The sequence below is a fragment of the Carassius auratus genome, chromosome 2 (assembly GCF_003368295.1).
Source record: "Carassius auratus strain Wakin chromosome 2, ASM336829v1, whole genome shotgun sequence".
NCBI classification, from domain to species: domain Eukaryota; kingdom Metazoa; phylum Chordata; class Actinopteri; order Cypriniformes; family Cyprinidae; genus Carassius; species Carassius auratus.
The window spans coordinates 13,412,131-13,434,289 of NC_039244.1; the positions used below are offsets into that span (position 1 = coordinate 13,412,131).

The following is a 22,159-nucleotide window of genomic DNA, read 5'->3' on the forward strand; positions in this document are numbered from 1 at the left end:
AGGAGCTGGATTTACCCTTGAGAGTAAAACAAGCATCAGAGGCCAGAGGTCCCAGAGGCCTCAAAAATTAGGGAAAGACAAATAGCAGTCACTTTGTGTAAAAAAAAAAAAAAGGAGGTCAGTAGTTTCAAACCTTATTTGATTCTGTCTGCAGAATGTGTCATCATTCTCTTGCTTGGTCTTCTTCACCATAGACATCAACATAATGAACAATAGATTTCCTTGCTGCTTTATGAAAGTTGCTAAATGCAGTAGCATTAGGCTGTTGACTGTGAGCTTGATTTAATATTCACAGAAGACCATTTATTTGTCTTTTGCTGTTAATTTCACAAGTTTAATACCAGGCTCGCCATGATGATATGCATTAATATAGAGCAGTCAGAATAAATCATGTAAATGTCCATGCTGTCACACTACCAGTATGTACCTTTTTTTGTTATGTGATTAAAGCTAGGATATGCTAATGTGCAGGCTTTTTACCGAACAATCCATTCAAGAAATGTTGTTTACAAGCATGTGGAAAAAGAAGAACAGAAGAGATGTTTAAGAGAAAAAGGTGACCAAATAAATGATGGGGAAAATCTGCCTCAGCCCTCAAGGGTCTCTTTCTGCCTCTCTCTCACCCTCATTTTATGCTCCCACGACCAAGGACGTATCCGGCCCCCGCAGCGCAGCCCTTTTGTGGGTCTCTGGCGCAGTTGAAGGACCATCAGAGAGGTATAAGAAGGGCGTAAAGGAAAAGCACCAGGCACTCTGTTGTGACCAGGAGTCAGGACGGATCTCTTAAAGCCAGTTTTGGGACTGACAGAACAGCTTGGATGTCATCTAAAGGTAAAAATACACACACACACACACACACACACACGCACATACACACATACATGTATATATATATATATATATATATATACATATATATATATATATATACATTTTAAATAATCCTCTTTGTTTTGTATTGTATTTTTAATTGTTACCTTAAATTACAATATTTAAGCAAACCTTAATTACAACCCAAAGAGACGAGTAAGCTTGTGAGTTAACAAAGGACAGATTTCAGATGATGTTTTTTTGTTTGTAAACCGATCAAGCTGACACATAACCTCACACAATCAATGCCACTGCACTTTTTTTCCCATAATGCAATGTTTATAAATGTGTGCGTGTTCTGTTGTCTGTCTGGTCTGTCAGTGTCTCTCCAGTTACTTAACTAAACTCACCATTGATGCAAAAAAAAAAAATGTGTTTCATGTGTTTAGCTCAGCACATTATGATTCTTTGTCAATGTAACTCTGTTGTTACTCCATCACAGTTTGAATGCTTAAACTTTCCTCCACTCTATTTGGTTAACAGGGCTGATCACATCCATCATTGTAGGGAGTACAAAGATTTTATTAGACCACCAAAATTAAAAAATAAATGCAAACAAAAACAAAAATCTCTTATCAGTTTGACAAATTACAATATCCTGATCAGCCACCACTTCCTGAGCAATAGCGGATGTCTGATAAGCATATAAAAAAATAGATTGAGTGATATTCAAAAGACGTGAACCTTGGAATGCAATGTCGTCTGTTATTGGTTGTTGACTCCCTTGGCAGTATGCCTGCATCTGCTTACACAATATGTGCTTGTCTTATCCTGAAGCCAGAAAAGAAACATACCTAACGTTTACAGAATCTGAATTCAGTTTTACTCGCTAAGTTACAGTTACGAGGAATTTGCCTTTGTCAGTTTTTCCATTAATAAAACTGCAGTTATAGTTATACATAATAAATTACCTAGACATACTGTACTGTACAATATATCAATATGCAGTATATCTGAAGGCTTTTCAAATGTCTTATCAAATTCATGCCTAGAAATATGTAGCTCTTCCCTGAGGGTGAGAATGCAGATTTATAAATAAAGACCAGCAAGGAACAAATTTGACATATTTTTGGAGAGCTTGACCATGTTTGACCTTTACACTCATGAGAAGCTGGCTTATCTGTTTTCATTATGGTACAGTTGTGGGAGCTTTGAGAGGATGACCAACCCGAATTCGCACAGTGCATAAACTCTATCATGTTTAATACACATTATTTATGCATATTAAAACACTTAAAAAAATATATATCTACTGTATATATCTATCTATCCATTAGGAACCATGTACAATATTTAACATAAATGCTTGCGTTCAATGCATTGCACCAGATTTAGCTAATTTTCAATATAACTGAAAGGAGCTGTTGAAGTACATTCAATCCAGTTGCTGTTATCCAAAATTAACAAGCTCCTAAATAACATGAGCAGAGAGACATCTTGTGTTTGTTGTAAGTAATGCACCTTTCAAATGGAGAAAAAAAAAACTTATGAGAAATTTAATGACATTTTTTTAATCATATTAATCATCTGTTTCCACTCTGTTCTTATAGGGCTCCTTTAGTGATGCAGCTTATTAGGCTGTGAAACTGTGGGTGTGTTTGACAGATCTCCAAAATGGACAACATAACAGCCGACGCTAATGTGGGACTCAAGCTCACGTGTAACATGACCTGGGACCACAATTTCATCTTCACGTTCATCCCAGTAGTCTACAGCTGCACCTTTATCATCGGAATTGTAGGCAACAGCTTGGTAGTCGCCGTCATCTACTACTGTTTGAAGCTGAAGACCATTGCAAACATATTTGTTTTGAACTTAGCAGTGTCAGACTTGACTTTCCTCCTCACCCTGCCTATTTGGGCCATAAACACTGCAACAGGATACCACTGGCTCTTTGGAGACTTCCTATGTAAAGCCATTGCTGGTATGGTCCTCCTTAATCTATATACTAGTATTTTTTTCCTCACTGCTCTCGCCATTGACCGGTATCTGGCCATCGTTCATCCCGTCAAGTCCCGACGGTGCCGTACGGTGGTGTACGCCCGTGTGACGTGCATCTTGGTTTGGGTGGTGGCTTTTCTTTTAAGCCTTCCCACAGCCGTTATCCGTAGGACCCATTTTATCCAGCATAACAATGTCACTGTATGTGGCATCCTAGATGGAGATCTTGGCAATGTGCAGGCAGCTCTCAGTCTGATGAAGAGTGTTCTTGGGTTCCTTCTGCCCATCACCATCATCCTCACGTGCTACTGCCTGATCGGTCGGTCTCTGCTCAAAGCACGGGACATTCAGAGGAATTCGAGATCGAAAGAGGACGAGGTGTTGAGCATGCTGGCCGCTGCCGTGCTGTCGTTTTTCCTTTGCTGGACACCACATCAGATCTTCAACTTCATGAACATGCTTGTTCAGCTTACAGTGATCACCAACTGCAATGTCATTGAGATCATTGACACCGTGATGCCGTTCACCATTTGTATTGCCTTTTTTAACAGCTGCATGAACCCAATCCTATATGGTTTTGTTGGGCAGAACTTTCGCAGGAACTTGCTGAAGCTCTTGAGGTGTTCCTCAACGGCTGTGGCCTCTCACCCCACCCTCAGTACCAAGATGAGCACTCTCTCGTATCAAGCCTCGGAGTCATTTCACCTCTCCGTCCATAAACCGTCCTCAATACCTCAAGCCACATGAGATAAACAGGAAGTGAATGAATCTCCAATGAATCATCGTTCTAAATTCACTGATTCAGTTCAGAAGGTGACTCTTGCTTATTGTGTTGTCGCTTGATGAATGGGAACAAAATATTGTGATTCATCTTTTTGTCTTTTAGGGCATTGTGTCTTCAGTGTAAATGTACTGCAAAGGATTCATTATCGACATGCTGGTATGTGTACATTTTATCCAGCAACATTATACTGTATATAAGTGTTAAGTTAACTTTTTCACTTTTTACTTTCGCCAAAGGACCAAAACTTTCTGAAAAAACTAAATATATATCTCATCCATCTAAACTGTTAAAGTGTCAATTGTGTATGCAGAATATTGTGAAATGCTGTATTTTTTCACCAGTGTGATGAATGAATGAAATTTGAATCAGTCTACACATTGAACAGCATTATGTTTACTGTTTTTAATGCAACATGGGTTCCTGTGTCTCATAGCTCCACTGAACAGGCCAGGGGTTTGCAAACTTTTTTGTCACATACACCTAAATATGATGATTTCCTTCCGAGGGACCTCCTTTATAATTTATATATAACTTAAATATTTTATACATTACCTTAATATTAAATGAACAATACATTTCTATAAACTGCATTATTTCCTACAAATGTAACTACACTATTGACAGTAATAATTTTCTGCTATTCATTTATTAATTCACTATAATAATCTCATGATTTCTGACCAGTCTTAAGAAAGCAGAATGAAACAGTGATAGTGTCAAATTCTGTAATCTTATTTATTGAAACAAATGTATTTAATTTACAATTTTTACACTACTTTTCCACAAACCTCCTAGCACTCCCTTGTGGCACTCTGAGGGTCCCTGGTCCCTAGTTTGAAAACCCCTGGATTAGACTTTGGCATGGGATCTAACAAGATATGGTAGTTTTCACATATGTTGTGCCATCATGGTCACTGATGTTTACTCTTGGTACAATCTATCATCTGATAAAAGTTTTATTTTTCTTTCACCACTTAATTATTTAGTATTCCACACAGGTTCTTGTTGCTGGTAAAACTGTTTATTCTTGTGAAAAAATGGTATTTTGCAACATGCTGTTCTATATAGGCCTAATGTACTTGAGTCTAAAATTGTATGTTAAATTTTGTCTTTTAACAGGAAAGCAAAATTTAAATATATTAAGTATCCTCAAGGTAATGAATAATTGGGGAATGTTTTTTTTTATCACTAGATCGCATCAAATGCAGAGGAGACACAATTCAATTGTTACTGCTATGAGACAAAAGAGGAACTTCCAGCTGCATTTGAACATGAACTGAAAACTTTTGTTACATTCAATTATATATTTAAACGTATGCATAACTAGTTTTTTGTATCTCAGATCATACTTGAAAATGTGAGTTTCGTGGTGTAATGCCTCCCAATGTTTTTAACTGAAATGTGGTAAGTGAGGGGGGCGTGTCTGTTGTCAGGGGTCATGTGACCACGAAAGTCCTGTCACTGGTATAAATCCTCAGACAGACTACATACTGCTTCTCTAGCAGTCCTGTATCCGGTTTGGTCCTGCAATTACGTGAGCTATGGCAGGTAGGCAACGTTTTGAACCGTTTTATATCGCCTGTTCCTGTAAATGATGTAAATGGCAGTTGTTTTTGCGCAAGTAACCTTAGCATAGTTACAGCCTATAGCACGCGCTACCTCCGAGGTCGCATGACTTGCTGGATATCCGAGCTGAAATTTAGTTTCGGACTAGGGTAGACTGTGTTGTCCTCTAATAGTTGACGATATAACTTACACAGTTTAGCGCTTGGTCTACTGCGTGAAGGGCCTGTTTGCCTCTCGTACGCAGTTTGGTGCTCAGTCAGCGTTTACGGTAGCTTGCACTGGCCTGTCATGAAGGAAGAGCTGCCATTAGTGTCACCCCGATCTCGGTAAGAGTTGAGCTCGGCGGTGCAGAGTTTGAGTCTGTCACGGAGAATACAGCAGTTTATCTTGCTCTGATGTATTGTGACCAGTTTCTCTCACATGTAACGTTACTAGTGCATCGGTTAACGCAAATATCAACAAATTGTCGGTCGCACACAAAAGTAACAGCACGTAACCGTTATACTTATTATTATTATTATTATTATTATTATTATTATTATTAATAATAATAATAATAATAATAATAATAATAATAATAATATCCACGTTTAGAGGCAAATAAACAAGTACCTACAAAAATAAATTAATTGTATTTTGTATTTAATGTATATTTATGTATAAAATGTATTTATTTTTCCTCGATCAAAGCGTAGAGCGTGTCGTCTTATTTTATATGACAAATGTTAGTTACATTTTCTGACAGAAACTGACCAGATATATTTTTCTTCTTTAAAGTGATAGTTTATCTGCTTACCCCCAGGGCATCCAAGATGTAGGTGACTTTAGTAGAAAACAAACGAAGATTTGTAACCGAAATCGTTGCAGTCTGTCAATCATATAATGGAAGTGGATGGGAATCATGGCTTTGGGAGTCAAAAAAAAACCATACACCAACAAAACCAAATTAAACCCTGTGGCTTGTGATGATACATGGATGTGTGAAAAGACACAGACCCATCAGTCTGTGCAAGAAACTGAACAGTATTAGGCCTGGGCACAAAAAAAAAGTAAATTTTTCAATAAATTCGTTTTGATATAAATTCTCAAAAGCCGTGAATCGATCTTTTCTAGTATTTATTTCAGCAAACATTTAAAAGAAGATCTGCTTAATGTGAATCTTTTCATTAGTCTTCTCCGCTAAATGTTACCCTCTTATTTACCTTGCGCAATGTCACAACAGAAAGCCTGCCACTCATTCAGTGCTTATGGCAGAGATACTGCTGACAAGAACCAAGACCAAAGCGTGATTTGTAATACTCTGTAAAATTCTATAGTAAAACTACAAATCCGTGGAAGCATTTGACGTGTAAAAGTGGCATAATTTCGGGAGTGAATGAATGGCGGATGGTGCAACACAGTTTACACAAGCGGGGACATTTTATATAGCCCTATTTTTGTTAAAAAAAGGACACTATAGCCCTATTCGGACGGGACTAGTTTTACAGGGGTTCGTTAGAGAAATTTGTGTTTCACAGACGTACTTGGTGATTTTAATCCTGTCCGAATATGCCACCTCTGTGTTTTTCTCACACAACCTCCGTACTAATTCCAGAGCAAATTACCTTCTGTTTTTCAGCAAACGCCGTGATCCTCTGAGAAAACGAATCCCGTCTGAATGCGAATGTCTGTGATTGCTGGTGATATTTTATTTCACAACGCGTTTCCTCATGTGTTTTGGCCAACGCGTATTACCGTAGCTGCTCTTACCGCGTGCATGTTTGGTATATTTGCTTTCTGGCAAAGAAATAATAATATAGGCAACTCCAGTCATCGAGGGCCACGGTCCTGCAGAGTTTAGCTCAAACCATAATTAAACACACCTGAACAAGGCAATCAGTGTTTTCGGGATTACTAGATAGATACAGGCAGGTGAGTTTTTATGAGGGCTGAAGATAAACTCTGCAGGATAGTGGCCCTCCAGACCCGGAGTTGCCTATCCCTGACGTAAACCATTAATACTGGCTATTGTAATATCAGCATCAGGTAAGATTTCTCACATTCATTTATGCACTCAGTTACATAATGTTTTAATTACAGATGTACCTTTATAAACATTTAAACATGGGTTTAGCCTACTACTACTACAAAAAAAGGAAAAGTTTAACTATACTAAAGAAACACATTAACATGGTTTTGCTATACTAGCCATTTAGTATTTATTGTGTAATAATTCGAATGGTAGTCAATCCGAATGACAATATGCAATGCACGTATACCGAGCGCATGATCTCTGTGATGCCCAGATGCACAAAACAGACCCTCCCACCTCCAGACCCTCCTGTAATAAACATGGAGATGTAGTCCCGTACGAATTGGTACATGGAAATTGCAGACGTCAGGTGGTAAGAGTCGAAACTCAAACGTAGTTTAGAAAAACTAGTCCTGTCCGAATAGGGCTTATTTATATAAAGGTTTAAAATACAGGCCGTTGGATCTTAATTCTTTTATGAATTCACTATTTGTATACTGATGTTTACGCTTCATTTTCTAGAAATTTCAATAGCATTTGTATTAAAGCTATATGCACAATGTAATAATAATAAAAAAAAACATAGAGAATCAAACCAAATCGAATCAAGAGCTTGTGAATCTAAATCAAATCGGGACATCTGAATCGATACCCAGCCCTAATTTATATAACTTTTTACAGCAATGTCCGAAATGTTTTGAGTGCGTTCAGGTCGTTATCTTCTTGCTTTACAGCAGATCGCAGCAGATTTGTAAGTGCATTATCGCCACCTATCTTTCAAATGGCCATTGACCATTTCAATCAAACCATTGACATGATCTGCAATTAGGATAAATTTTTTTTCAGAACCAATCCAATACTGAAATTTGAGTATCTGCTGATACCGATCCGATACCAGCACAGTTTTTTTTCGGGTGCACAATAATTTTATAAAATCTAGATAAATAGGACAAAACTAATATTCAAGAAAGAATATTAATAATATTTGATTGCACAGAAAACTATTAAAATACTAAAGGTGCAAATACAGAGCGTCTCAGAGCGCTTGTGTGCATCTAATGCTCAGAATGATGAGCTTGAAACCAGGGTGCGATTTGCCGGGGGGGATGCGTGGGATTTCCCGCTTTCTGGTCAATGTATCCTTGCCTCTGCTTAATTATTTTTATCCTCGGTGGGGACAAAAAAAAGTGATCAGTGCTACTACACTAGTGGCGAGACGGATCACAGAACTTATCACGGATCCGTGGTTTGATTAAAGTAAATTTTATTTTAAAATGCGCTACTTTGGCTGCCATGTAGTGTTATGTCTCGCCCATGGCACTATCTGATTGGTTACACCTCATGAGTAATAGCCTATCAACACTTACGAGACAGTTGAACTTGAAGCCGGTCCGCTGGGTAGTAGAGTTGCCAACTTGGCGACTTTGTTGCTAGATTTAGCGACTTTTTTCCAAAAAAGCCACTAGCGACAAATCTAGCAACTTTTTGGCCAATCATTATTTAGTCTCTGAGACTCTCTGGTGCTGTGAAAAAATTCACAATAAAACCTAATTTGGTTTCTATACACTTTCTGTGATTCTCCACGGCATATTTGAATATGTATGCAAGCAAAAAATACTTAATGAATGAGTAAGGGGCCATTCACATATACAATGGCAATCCATATACAGCTATGATCAGCTGTTCTTTCATCTTGGCTGAGCTTTCAACGTGGTTATGGGAAAGGTTGAAGCTGATTGGTTAGTTCTTGTCACATGACCTGCGGCGTGCTTGCGGCATTCTGAAAAGTTGATGTTTTTAACTAGATGCGGATGCGCCTGAAAAGAACGGGCACATCGAACCGCGTGCGCATCCCGACCGCGTCGCCTCCATTATGAGCGCGCATACTGCGTGCGTGCCTACAGCCAGTATGTGAACGGCCCCTAAGAACTGCGGTCTTCTACAGTACTTCAAATATGCCGTGGAGAAACACAGAAAGTGACTGAATTGAAGAACATTGTTGCGGCATCTCTCAAGCAAAGAATAAACACCACTAACTTGGAGAATGCAGTGAAAACTCCTCTTCTTGCGTCTGCCCTAGACCGTCGGCACAAACATCTCCGGTTTCTCGATGAAAACATGAGAGAAGTAGGAAAATGTGAGTGGTGCGGATGCAGCCGCCACCACCAACGATGAAAAGGATGCCCACTCGTCGGAAAAGGCTGAGCCAGATCTTCAGCGATGATTACAGAGAGTCCAGCCATGACGAGTGGGAACAATTTGTGCTGGAGCCATGTATTCCACCAGATGAGGATCCCATTCAGTGTTGAAACGAAAACACGAAGCCCTGCACAAAACGTATTCACTTGGTACATCGTTATTTGTGAGTCCCGCCAACGTCTGTGCTGTCAGAGTGCGTTTTCTCTGTGGCCGGCATTATTGTTAACAGACTAAGGAGCCGACTTTCCCCCAATCATGTTTGCATGCCCGTATTTCTTAACAAGAACATGTAAAACAATAGAAAAAAAGCAAAAAGGATTTGCTGAAAGTTTCAAAGTTAAGTGTAGGCTACGTTCTACAATAGCCTAATTGCTGCAGGCTGCTTTAAGTGTTTTCTTTGTTCACTTTTTTTTTTTTAAATCTGTACTTTTGTTTGTTTGCACGCATTGTTAAAGGTTTTCAGCTACAAAGCGTGTAATGTTCAAGCTTATGGTGTGTAAGCTTTTTCAAAATGACGGAAACAATAAATGTTTCTGAAAAATAACGTCTGTATCTTTAAACTTAATTTAAATAAATATTCAAATATTCGTTTTTTTGTGAGCTCAAATATTCGAATGTGATATTTGTGGAAAACGGCCATCCCTAGAATAAACATCACAATCTGATTATCTGTTTCTATGATGACAAGCAGAGTTAGTGTCCCAGTCACACCCCTGAGAATGGCCGAAGTTACACATACGGTGTTTCACTCAATTGAGGCTAAAGCAAAGGTTTTTTGATTACTCACTCACTCTTGAGCTTCTGCCGCGAGTGATTTCAATGTTTAGCCAATGTAGAGGTCCTACGGCGCGAATGAGGCGTTTAATTCTAGCATGTTGTTTTTTTATTGTGCATGATCACAGTTCATATGTTTGGGGCAAGATAAGCTATTAGAGTAAAAATATTGCATTAGACTGCTTCATGAGTTAATAAGAAAAAAGATTTTACCCCCCTCTCTGTTTTTTTCACAACTCTCACCCTTCTTGAAACAACACTGAGTCACAGTGTGCAGTATGCGCAGCTCTCTGAGTCTACATAGAACAGTTAGTACATCACACAAGCTGCTCGGCTCGTGTTCATCTTCAGTTCTCTCTTCACAGCAGTTCTGTCAGTGGACTGTTTGAGTAAATGAATTACTCCTGGATGTTGGTTTATTTCGACTTATTTCGAGGGAGTGTTAACCAAACAATTTCAAATGATTCAGTCCGATTTGGTGAACCATTTCAACTGGTTAAATCGAACGATTTATTTGTGGACCAGACATCACTAGTACAAAGGGAAGAGATATTGATGAATAGTGTATTAAATCTGTGCATTAGTTTAATGAGCCTTTTCTTTGAACAGTTTTAAGCCTCCGTTACTGTGCACTCTTGAAGAGAGTTTCACTGTTTTGATTGTAGTAAACTCCATTCAGTCTGATTGCTGAAAGGAGGATGACAGACAGCCGCAGCGGAAAGAGTTTGTGTACTTGATGACTACAATATTAGGGCTGTGTATTGCCAGTAATCTGCTTATATGATACGCATCACGATACCTGGGTTGCGATACGATATATTGCGATACATTGCGATTCTGTAAGCAAGGAGATATATTGGGATATTTCTTATTTTAGGTATTGTATATATTTTTAGGAAAGCTGTCATTTTATGAACACACCGCCATATGCAAACCTTAGCAATTCATAAAAAATTATTTAACCCGAACACATTGGGCTCTGCATACAATAATCAGTCCCAGTTAGCGATGCACCAGTTGACCGGCCATAAATCTGAACCGGACGTTTTTTTCGGAAGTGCGCCCACGTGCACAGGCTACATTGTAATCATTCGCTATCATGTTATTTGTGTGGAAGTATTTCGAAATCTGTGCGCAGGACACCTGCACCCGTTCAGCACTGGAAGTGCAGAGCTACATGTCTGAGGCACAGATAGCAGGAAAGCGCATAGTCCTTGTCTTCTCTGTTTTTTTTGTGTATCTCTGTGGAAGAATTACTGCGCCACATGCAGGTCTGGCATGTATACTACATCGTTTTTTGGTTGCATGTGGACGCAGATATTTCTTGAGATGAGGGGAAAAATAAGATCGGGGGGGAAAAAAAAAAGATCTGGATTTTGAAAAAAAGATCTGGATTTTGTGTGGACATAAAATAAGATTTTTACCAAAGCAACCCTGCCAAAAAACGTGTATTTTATCCCTGGGTTGCAGTTTGTATCGGGGAACCCCCTGGAAATGCATTGTGCTAGTTTTGGACTAGTTTTGAGAAGCAACTTGGCAGGCTTTGTTGTGAACCTAGCAACCCTGATCTGAACGCACGTGCTGGAGATATAATACTAATTACAGGACTGCCTTTTGCTGACAAGATGAGCATGAAAAATCTTTTTTTTTTTTTTTTTTTTTTTTTTTTTTTGCACAGCCCTAGTTTGAAATGTTGCTTAATTTAAATTCGACTAAAATGCTTGTATTTCAATATTTTTGCATTCTGCCTATGATAAAACTGTGCTAGATGTTAAGTTTTGTGAAGGAGGGCCACTGGTAGCAAGCTTTTTCACTGTGTTTATTATCAATATGCATAACAGTGACTGTAAAATATGTATTTTAGGTATGTAAATGTCATTTTCAGGTTTATTGGGATATGGTCATTGGGCATACTTTGGGCAATACTTTAACCAGCAACCAACCAGCCCCCGCCCTGCCCACACCCACTGTGCTCTTTTTGGAAAACCAAAATATGATGAGGCTACATGGCGTTCATGCGTGCACAAAACTTCTAGAATGGTACTTCTGTTTCACAGACACACCTGGAAATTAATGTTGAATTGCTATGCTTGTTAAGATAATGTAAATCCATGATGCAAGAAAAACTTCTGGTTACATGAGCCTAAGCTCTTCTCAATAAAATCCATGCAATAGTTAATATCAGATCATTTTAGAATACAGCATAGGATGTACCAAATATTCTTCAGTTTTATGCAAAACAGAAATGAAACGAATAGAATCTCAGATCTGTCATATGGCCAAAAATTAATGCAAAAAAAAAAGTGCTTTTTTTTTTTTTTTTTTTATGCATCGTTGTGTTTGACACCTGAAACTCCAATGTATTTAACATGATGTAACCTTGCTCTCACTTGAAATGTGTCCCCACATTTAAGTCCTTGAATTTGAGTGTATCGGACCTGGAAAGTCCTTAAATTTAAAAGTTAATCAATGCGTGGGAACCCTGTTAAAAGTTACCCATTTTTTGTGTGTTTTTTTTTTTTTTATAGCTCTGGTGGCTGAAGTGTCCTCCCAATAGTGAATTATTATTATTAATATATATATATATATATATATATATATATATATATATATATATATATATATATATATATATATATATATATATATATATATATATATATATATATATATATATATATATATATATATATATATATATATATATATATATATATATATATAATTTTTTTTTTTTTTTTTTTTTTTTTTTTTTAAATGGCTTCGATATTGATTCTCAAAAACCGCGAATTCATCTTTTCCGGTATTTATTTCAGCAGACATTTAAAATAAGATCTGATTAACGTGAATCTTATTACTATTCTCCACTAGATTTCACCCTCATTACCCTTGTGTGATGTTAAAACAGAAAGCCTGTCACTCATTCACTGCTTATGGCAGAGATACTGTTGATGAAAACGAAGAACAAAGCAACAAGTGTGATTCGCAATGCTCAATGAAATGCTATAAGAATACTATAAATCTGCGGAAGCATTTGATATCACGCATAAGGTGTCATGATTTCTGCAACAATCAAAATAAAAGTTTAGTTTAACGTTAAGAAGCGTCAGAATACATTACTATTTAGCAGCCTTAAGACTCAATGCTACTATTGCTAATACATATAAATCTTTATTTTGAAAGGAATCATCATATTTTTTCTATTGTGCAGCACTTTGTTTTGCCAAAAAATAAAAGGGTTTAATTTTCATTTGATTAGGATAAATTAAGTCATTTTATATTTTATGCCTACATCTGATTACCAGGAAAAAATAATAAGAAAACTTTATAGGGCCATATTATTGTTTAAAAAATGATGTGACAATTAGAGATTATGCTAATACACCTACTGTTGTCACAGTACCAAAATTTCAGTATTCGGTTACAATACCAGTGAAAGTCAACGGTTCTCTGTAAAAAAGCCAAACAAAAACGTTCAAATGCCCTTATAAAATAAGAAAATAAAAAAAAGCCCAGAACCGCTTTTCTGACTGATGACACAAACAGTGTTAACCATTTGTACGTTCTCTAACATGCATATTTTAACTTTACACAACAGAAGCTTTTAAATTAATTGTGAAGTAGTAAGTATCATCATTTCCTCCTGTTTTTACCCTTATAAATGTTATAGGAAAATTAGTTAATAAAGGAACTTAATTCTGATGCTCATATTAGCGTTAGCCGCGCTTATGCTCATGCTTGGCAACTTTTACAAACTTTTGTAAAATAACTCAAATGATAAAAGAAGCATATTTTCATCTAAATTACACAGAGGAAAGGATTGAACCGCTAACCAAACAAGGAGCACATCAACCTGGAGAGAGCTGGAGGAAGGTGCCTAATGGGACAAACATCACAGACAATGTGCATGAAGTTACTAGTTTCTTGCTCAATAATAAATGCACATTCATGATACAGCATGTTATTAGCTTGTGTGTGTATATATAATTGTTCAGTTAAGTTAGTTCCTTCAGATTAACAGTACATTGTGTCCTATTTTTCACAGACTTTTGTGTAGCACGCAAACTAACTACCAATACACTGCTTAAAATTGTTCAGAATGTGCAGTTTTACTAATTAATATGAAAATGCATAAAATAACTTTAATAATTTAAATGTAAAAAATCAGATCATAAAGATGTTACTTTCACAAATTAAAATGTTATGTTTATATAATTTTTATACTAACTATGAACTAATAAAAATTTTTTTTGCTGAAATTCCAGTGAACTCATGTATCCTACGTGAAAATGCTGTTTTGTGTAATGACTATGCAATGACGTCATCATGCAATGACATCGCAATGTTGTTTTGCAACTTTTTAACAACAAATCGACCTGCTTTTAGCAGCTTCCATTGAAAATTTGGTGGCAAGACTGAGAGAGGTTTCCCGGTAACGGCTGTGATCAAATAAGTGCTGAGCCTGTGCTCCCAAACGCTGTTCAGGCATTACAGGAAAGATTAAATAAAAATGATATCCATCATTCTTTGAAGACAGTCGGTTTTCTTTAGAAATAAAGGGTTTCGACTTTGACATGCACAGTGCTCATGTTTATTCAACGATGTCAAAGCTTTTTGGAAAAAAAAAAGTTTGATCCATTTCCTCATTTTGCGGTCGCCATGTCTAAAGTGCTTTATGAAGAGAGTGCATCAATGCATCTTTCGGATAGTGCATCAAGAACTGGGTTGACCTGATACTTGGTACCACCGGTACTTAATTTTTTTTATTTATTTATGTACCGACTTGGTAGAGAAGTACTGGGTCAATTGACAACACTAATACACACTATACTCAGTCACGTAATGCTGATGTTGTTAACATTAATGATTTGAGAATAAAGTATAATAATAATTTGCAGGGTTTGATGTGATATGAGCTAATAGTTTGCTACACTTAATCACCATTGGTAGCGCGGTTTATTGTAATGCGTTTTTTCCTCTGTTGGTCAGAACAAAGCTTGGCAGATTTGTTCAGGTGATTAAAAATTCTTATTTGGGTCATAAGACGTAGGCTAGAATCTGTGATTGCTAAGTTCAGTGAATATCCACACCACGATGACTGACATCTACACATTCACCTCAAAACAAATTCATCCGCTGAATCGCGACCAACGAATGGAATATAACTCCACAAGGAACTGCTATTCCAGTTTTTTAAACTTAGATGGCAAACAAGGATGACACGGAGGCAAAACTTAGGAACTGCAGCTTTTACAGTCAGACTTTTTACACCATAAACACGCATACTTGTGATTTGTGACCAATTAAAATGACAAACACTAGTTGGCAACATTAAGCAGCATGAACGTTTTCTATATAGTTAATATAAATGAATGTGCACGTAAAAAAAAAATGGCTGCACTCTTAAAAATATAAAGCTATTACTTAAATTAGAATGCATACAAGTAGGTCATGATGATGTTGTGTTTTTATGTGTGTTAATGTAGACCAGGCTTTTGTCACCCTCGCCACAACTGACAACTATGCCAAAGGAGCAATGGTACTTGGCAAGTCCTTGAGGAACCACAACACATCGAGGAAACTAGTGGCCCTGATTGGCCCCCATGTCTCAGAACCCTCCAGGTATAGTGCTTGCTGTCTTTTGTTGCACAGCTTAAGTAAATTAGTTGGTTTACAAAGATCATCCAGTCTCACATTGTGCTCTGATGCTACGTTACAGAGCAGTGCTTCGTAAGGTCTATGATGAGGTCAGGCTGGTGGATGTGCTGGACAGTGGGGATGCTGCACACTTGGCCATGATGAAGAGACCTGACCTGGGTGTCACCTTCACCAAACTCCACTGCTGGACTCTTACAGAATACTCCAAATGCGTGTTTATGGATGCAGATACTCTAGTGAGTGCTGTCTCAGAGTTTTCATTATGTCTTTGAGGGTCTTTTATTGGCCTTCCCTCTTCTCTCTAGGTTTTGTCTAACATAGATGAGTTATTTGAGCGGGAGGAGCTCTCTGCTGCACCAGATCCCGGCTGGCCTGATTGCTTCAACTCTGGTGTGTTCGTCTTCCGTCCCTCCAACGAAACTTATGGGAAGCTTCTCACCACCTGTTCAGAGGATGGCAGCTTTGATGGCAAGTGACACTTCTTTAGTGTTAAATTGAAGAAGCAATAAGGGGTGTTTTAACATTTCCATACTTTAACGGAGGGTTGCATAACTGCATTGCACAACGTTTTGGAAAAGAAGTTTAACCACATACTGTGGAATTCATTCGACTAAGATATTTTAACCCTGGCTTGTGAAAGAGTTGTGTAAACTTGCTAGAGCCATGAGTAAGTTCTTTATCAGGCATGTAAGCAGAACACAAGGTGGCTCTGTGATTTCTGTCATTTTGGGGTGCACCTGAGGGAGTTATTCCTAGGCTCGGTGTAGGATGAAGTAAACTGCTAAACCCTTGTGAACCCGTTTGGTTGTACTGTACTGGAACTGTCATTTATATATACCTGATTACATTTAAGTGTAAGTGCATGTTCAATTCCAGTCCATTTTTATGACCAATTATGTATTAAGAGACCCTGTGCTTTGATGTCTAACCCAAATTATTGTTTAAAAGGACTCTTCTTCTGTAGTTTGCTTATTAGTTAGAGACCTAATCTTGAACAAAGAATTAAGCCTCAGAGGTTATCAGTAGGCCTCTGTTTTAAAGGTCTTTGAGGCAGTTGTATTTCTGTTTCATCTCAGTATCACTCTGAGTAAAAAAAAAAAAAAAACACTTGCCTCCATGTTTTATCTTTCTATTTATATAGCACAAAATTGAGGGTTCTTGTTATGTAATCGATAAGTCCCAGTCACCATGCTATACAGCCTATGGCTTATTTCTGAATGTCTAAAAAATATCTGGCTTCTACTAGTGAGACATTTACTCAATAATGAAAAGTCATTTACTCACCATAAGAATTTTTGTCTTTCATTTTATAATTTACTTATTTTTATTCACACTTAAGAAGCTTTGGTTACATGATGGACTTTAAGATGTACAGAAATCTTTCATCTAAAATATATTTTAGGTTTCGATAATAAAAAAATCTTATGGGAATGGAATGACATGAGGAGTCCATAATTAATGACCAAATATTCATGTTTGATTGAACTAGAACTATATATAACTGTTCTCAGTCATAGTTTTGTCATGTATAGGACGTCATGTGCTTTTCATATGTAACACGAGTCACTTGTTCACTGATAACCTTAGGTCAACTAGACTGAGGTTAGTTTTCTTTGCATGCATACCTTTTGAGAAAGCAAGGGTCAAGGTTAAGCAAACAGCCAAGAAAGAGTCTCCTGAAGCAATCTTACATGTTCCCAACCCCTCAAAGGCTGAGTTTGCATAACTGCTCATTGCTTCATCTATTTAAGGAAGATTACAGATCTCCTGTAAATATTTTTCAAATCACAGTGAAGCAGCTGAAACATCTGCTTTGTTTTGACTTGTTTTCATCAGGTGGGGATCAGGGCGTTCTCAACAGCTTCTTCAGCAACTGGGCAACAGCAGACATTTCAAAACACCTTCCTTTCATCTACAACCTCAGCAGTATTGCCATCTACACCTATCTCCCAGCATTCAAGCAGTGAGTGAGATTTAACATGGTCGATTCCTCAAAGAGTTTTGGAAGTGGCTGTTCCTTTCATATGAGCCTTGGTGTTCTCGTATTTGTAGTTTTGCATGAAGAGTGCCCAGGTCAAATTAAAGCTCAATCACACAACAACATTGTAACGATCAGAATCCAGCACCAGAAATCCTTTCTGTTCCTGGCCTCGCACTTCAACTTCCTCCAAATACATACTGCTCTCCAAAAATAGTGGGGCTATTTTAGGGTCTTTACACAGAGACTAAATGTCATTTTGAATAGTTTGTTACATGATCTTTTTTCCATGAGCAACACGTACTGTTCTCTGGTTAGTCAAGCTCTCATTAGGATCGAATTTATATGTACATTTTGCATCTGAATGCTACAAACTGACAAATATCTTTATATAATATTCCTGTGACTATCCTCTGCTTTATTAAATCTGGATGGTTGTAGGAGGCAGAATTAATTTATTTTATATTCGTGTGTTGAACCGAGTGCATTGTATATGATTGTAGTATTATTATTGGCAGGTGCCTTTTAGCACATCCTGGTTGGCAAGTGTTGGGGATTTCTAAATCCGTGTAATTTTGGCAACAACAGTCTGATCATTCCTTGTTCTCTTAGATACGGCCGTGATGCCAAGGTAGTTCATTTCCTTGGCAAAGTCAAACCGTGGGATAACAGTTATGACACCACAAGCAAAACATTAAAGGGACAGTCCCAGGATGCTTCTGACATGCACCCCAACTTCTTGCTGCAATGGTGGGAGCTTTTCTCTTCTTCAGTATTGCCCCTCATGAAGGAGGAATACGGTGAACAGCCTTTCTATTCCGGATGCACAGAGGTAAGCAGCAGTGGCACGATGATCATATAGGCAGTGTTTGGCCAGTTTTTCCATTAGAATTTATTTGTTACTCTGAGTCAAATTGGATATGTAATAAGGAAAAAAAATTAAGGAATTTTATTTGAATTTTATAGTAGGAGCTCAATAACTTATCAAACAGTTTATTTTGTATTTTAAATGGCATGCACTAATAATGCAAAACAAAAGTGCGGTCACATGAAAAAGGGTCCATTGCATGCTGTCAATTTTATTTATTTTTTTATTAGGGCTACAACAAACTAATTTTGATAATCTAATTTAACGATTATTAGAATGATTTATCAACTAATCATCGATATTTAGCTGATTAATCAGTAGACATTTATTGATTCAGCTTTTGCAATTTGTTAAAATGGTTATGCATATTCTAACAAATGAAGGTAGTCACTTCTGCTTTTGAAAGACATGTAATTGCAGTTATACAGTTAATTTATACAAATATATTATGCACACAAAATGAGATGGCAGAGAAACTCTATTCAACATTTAATTACCTAAAATGCATTTTTGTGAGTCTTATGGATAAGAACCAAAATAATGGTTAAGTGATAAGACAAAGTTTTGTTTTTTGGTTTATTAAACTAATATTCACAACATAATCTCTCTTAAAATACCTTCTAGGGTTATGAGAATCAAAACCGTCCCGAGCTAGATCAATCTCTGCAAACAAAACTAACTTTGATGAAATGCTTTTTCACGACTAATAAAAAGATTCTAGCATTTGAAAATCAAGTTGTAATTCTAAATGAAAGCGACACTGATTTTCATGTTTAATACTGTAAAGCTGCTTGATTCAAGGCTATAAAGTACTTAATAAACGTGACTTTACTGGAGTACTGCACTAACGTTACAGAGCTGTGCAAAAATCCACATCTCTGTAATGAAGTGTTTTAAACTGCTGCCTTCTCACCACTGTCAGTTTGTGGTGTTTTTGTTGTTGAGAGGAAAGCGCCCAGTGTATATATATATTTACATATTCATCCAAACACCCCTCAGCAGGCTCAGTTTTGGCTGCCTTCGTTTGCTCTGAAGCGCTGCTGCTGCATCTTCTCTTGATTTGCATCAGAAGAGCTGAATTACATGTGTGCATTGAGAAGTAAACCGGTTTAATAAATGTTTTCCTTAATTGACATAAACTCCTAAATATTTACATGAAGTTCACTTCTGTTTAGCTGAAGAGAGAAATAATGAAGTAATCTAATTTCTGAATTCAATTTTTATTTCTCATTTTAAAATCATATGCTTGGAGTTCTGTGGTAAGACGTACCATGTACTGTATTACTGGGGCATTTACTATATGAAGTGTGAAGTAGTCGTCTTTATAAAGAAAACTTGATAAGACTAAGACTACAGCTTGACTGGTTTAGGCTCTGCTCTGGTGGATTGTGTATCCTGGGTAAATTTGGGAAGGTGAGGTGATGCAAGTAGATCGCTCTCTGAAATATCAGTTTTTGAAACCATGATCGCTGTTTTCAGCCTCTTTATGCTCTAACTGTCTACAGTTTAGGTTTAGAGGTGGGACTTCCTAATTTTAGCAAGTTGGTAAAAAGATGGGAAAATGTTCACTAATTGGGAAATGCCGAGAGACATAATTCTGCTGTAAATTCACTTCAAATATGGACCTAAGAGGATTTTATAAAACACTTGCTGTGGTTTTGGGCTTCGTTCATGAAATTTCATTTAACTGAACACATTTCACATGTCACATGGGATATTGCAGCCTACACGGACACAACTATTGTTAGAAATGCTGTTGTGTTGGGTAAAAATCTCTTCCTGAATGACTTTCCATCAACTGACATGGTTCACATATTGCACTATTAATAAAATAAGGTGATTTTATAACCATAAATGCATGTAAAAATTCTACTGTTTGTGATTTTTGCTTTTGCTTTTTTCCCCTTAAGAGTGATCCTCAGGTTGACGTGGCTCAGATGCACATTTCCCATCATCCCCCTCCACCCCAGATGTCGTCTCAGGAGCGCAAACAGAAGTGGGAACAGGGCCAAGCTGACTACTTGGGAGTGGACTCTTTTGATAACATCGGGAAAAAGCTAGATTCTTTCTTGAAGTGAGAGACTCGTAGAAACAGAGAATCAGATCTAGTTTTGTACTAGGGTATGTATAGGCCACGAAATTACATAAAATAAAATAAAAATACATCCTCTAATTTTTATACCAGTCCAGATCATCTGTGCAGCTCAACTACTCGACCTCTTACAGAAGGTGATTGCAACCGTTATTAGATGACAATGTGTCTAAATTTCAGAGGAGACACAACATAACCAATCAGTCATGGTTTCTGATCTCACTGAAGAAGACACTGTTACTTTTTTTATTATTATTTAAAATACCATAATGTAAATGTTATGGGCCTACAACTTATTTGCCTTTTGTGTGGTTGTGAAGATCAGAAACATTTGAAGAAAAAAAAAAAATATGAGAAACATACAGCAAACAAAACAATACCAAACCTTGTAAATGTCAAATATACTGTACACCACTCAATGTTCAATCTTAATCATCTAATGACCACCTTTGCAATGATATTGTGTTTACAATACACACTGTGTGCTGCCAACTCGCTTGCATTGTTAATACTGGCTCTGATACACATCAGCAACTCTTATTGTGTGAACCAATGTCATTCTGCTCTTGCATATTGGGCAATCACTCCCTGCACCGGGGATGGGGCACAAGGGTTTTGCTAAACCTTGTTATAATGCTGGTAACCCTGTAGCTGTTGTTAACTAGTTCATAACCTCTGTAGCTCTGCTCCAACCTGCAACATCTGAAATAAAGATCTAGTAATATGAGTCTTAATTTACTGTCATTAGAACCAGTTTAATCTCATGAACATAAAAATTGTATGGTGTTTATGGTAATAAAAAATAACCATCTTAGATTAAACTGACATTTTTGTATGTAATGCGAGTTGAAGAAAAAAACATAACTGAACAACTTGATATAAAATAGAAAGTCCTGTCTTTAATAAAGCAAATCATCTGAAATGAACAGACAACAGTAAAGTTATCTTAGTATATCTAAATCTCCGTGAGGGTTTGGATCTCCTCTATCGGAGCCCGTTTTAGGTCATGTGGCTATTTCACACTGAAAGCTTTGTCCACGAGCTCCTGCTTCTTCCTCTGAATCTTCAAGATGTTCTCTTCCACAGAATCTTTCACAATAAACTAAATGCAACCACAAAGAAAGAGTCATCAATTGCAAACTTCCTGTCTTGAAAGGCCAAACACTAATCAAACAATGCATAGTTTTACGCTGTCGGTCTTAAAAGCTTAATGTGCCAAAAGTACGTGTAATTCTTTTTGAGCAAATATTCCTATCTGATTGAAAGTTGAATGTAGACTAATTAAGTGTAAAACTACGTGACTTTTGAAAAATGTCTTGGCCAATCAATTTTTATTACAACAGCATTGTGATAAAAGAGAACTGTTGTGAATGTTGCTTTTAATGTATTGTAATGGAGATTTTGAAATACTGCATAAA

General features: G+C 37.1%; 2 protein-coding genes across 2 annotated transcripts; both read left to right on the forward strand.

The window, feature by feature from the left end:
- The first annotated feature begins 447 nt into the window (after nt 1-447).
- On the forward strand, nt 448-4,753 carry LOC113116419 (type-1 angiotensin II receptor). Its single transcript, XM_026284580.1, has 2 exons — nt 448-831; nt 2,421-4,753. Exon 2 carries the CDS (start codon nt 2,485-2,487, stop codon nt 3,556-3,558), a length of 1,074 nt encoding a protein of 357 aa, XP_026140365.1. The 5' UTR covers nt 448-831; nt 2,421-2,484; the 3' UTR covers nt 3,559-4,753.
- A 255-nt stretch (nt 4,754-5,008) lies between these two features.
- LOC113116426 (glycogenin-1-like) lies at nt 5,009-21,475 on the forward strand. Its single transcript, XM_026284592.1, has 7 exons — nt 5,009-5,143; nt 15,632-15,767; nt 15,865-16,039; nt 16,109-16,271; nt 17,640-17,766; nt 18,394-18,613; nt 20,560-21,475. Exons 1-7 carry the CDS (start codon nt 5,137-5,139, stop codon nt 20,725-20,727), a joined length of 996 nt encoding a protein of 331 aa, XP_026140377.1. The 5' UTR covers nt 5,009-5,136; the 3' UTR covers nt 20,728-21,475.
- The last annotated feature ends 684 nt before the right edge of the window (nt 21,476-22,159 follow it).

Excerpts from the sequence above, each read along its gene's own strand:
- LOC113116419 (XM_026284580.1), top strand. The coding sequence starts at position 2,485 with ATGGACAACATAACAGCCGACGCTAATGTGGGACTCAAGCTCACGTGT.
- LOC113116426 (XM_026284592.1), top strand. Across the intron at positions 16,272-17,639 it reads AGAGGATGGCAGCTTTGATG|GTGGGGATCAGGGCGTTCTC; the intron begins GCAAGTGACACT and ends TGTTTTCATCAG. Across the intron at positions 18,614-20,559 it reads TCTATTCCGGATGCACAGAG|AGTGATCCTCAGGTTGACGT; the intron begins GTAAGCAGCAGT and ends TTTCCCCTTAAG.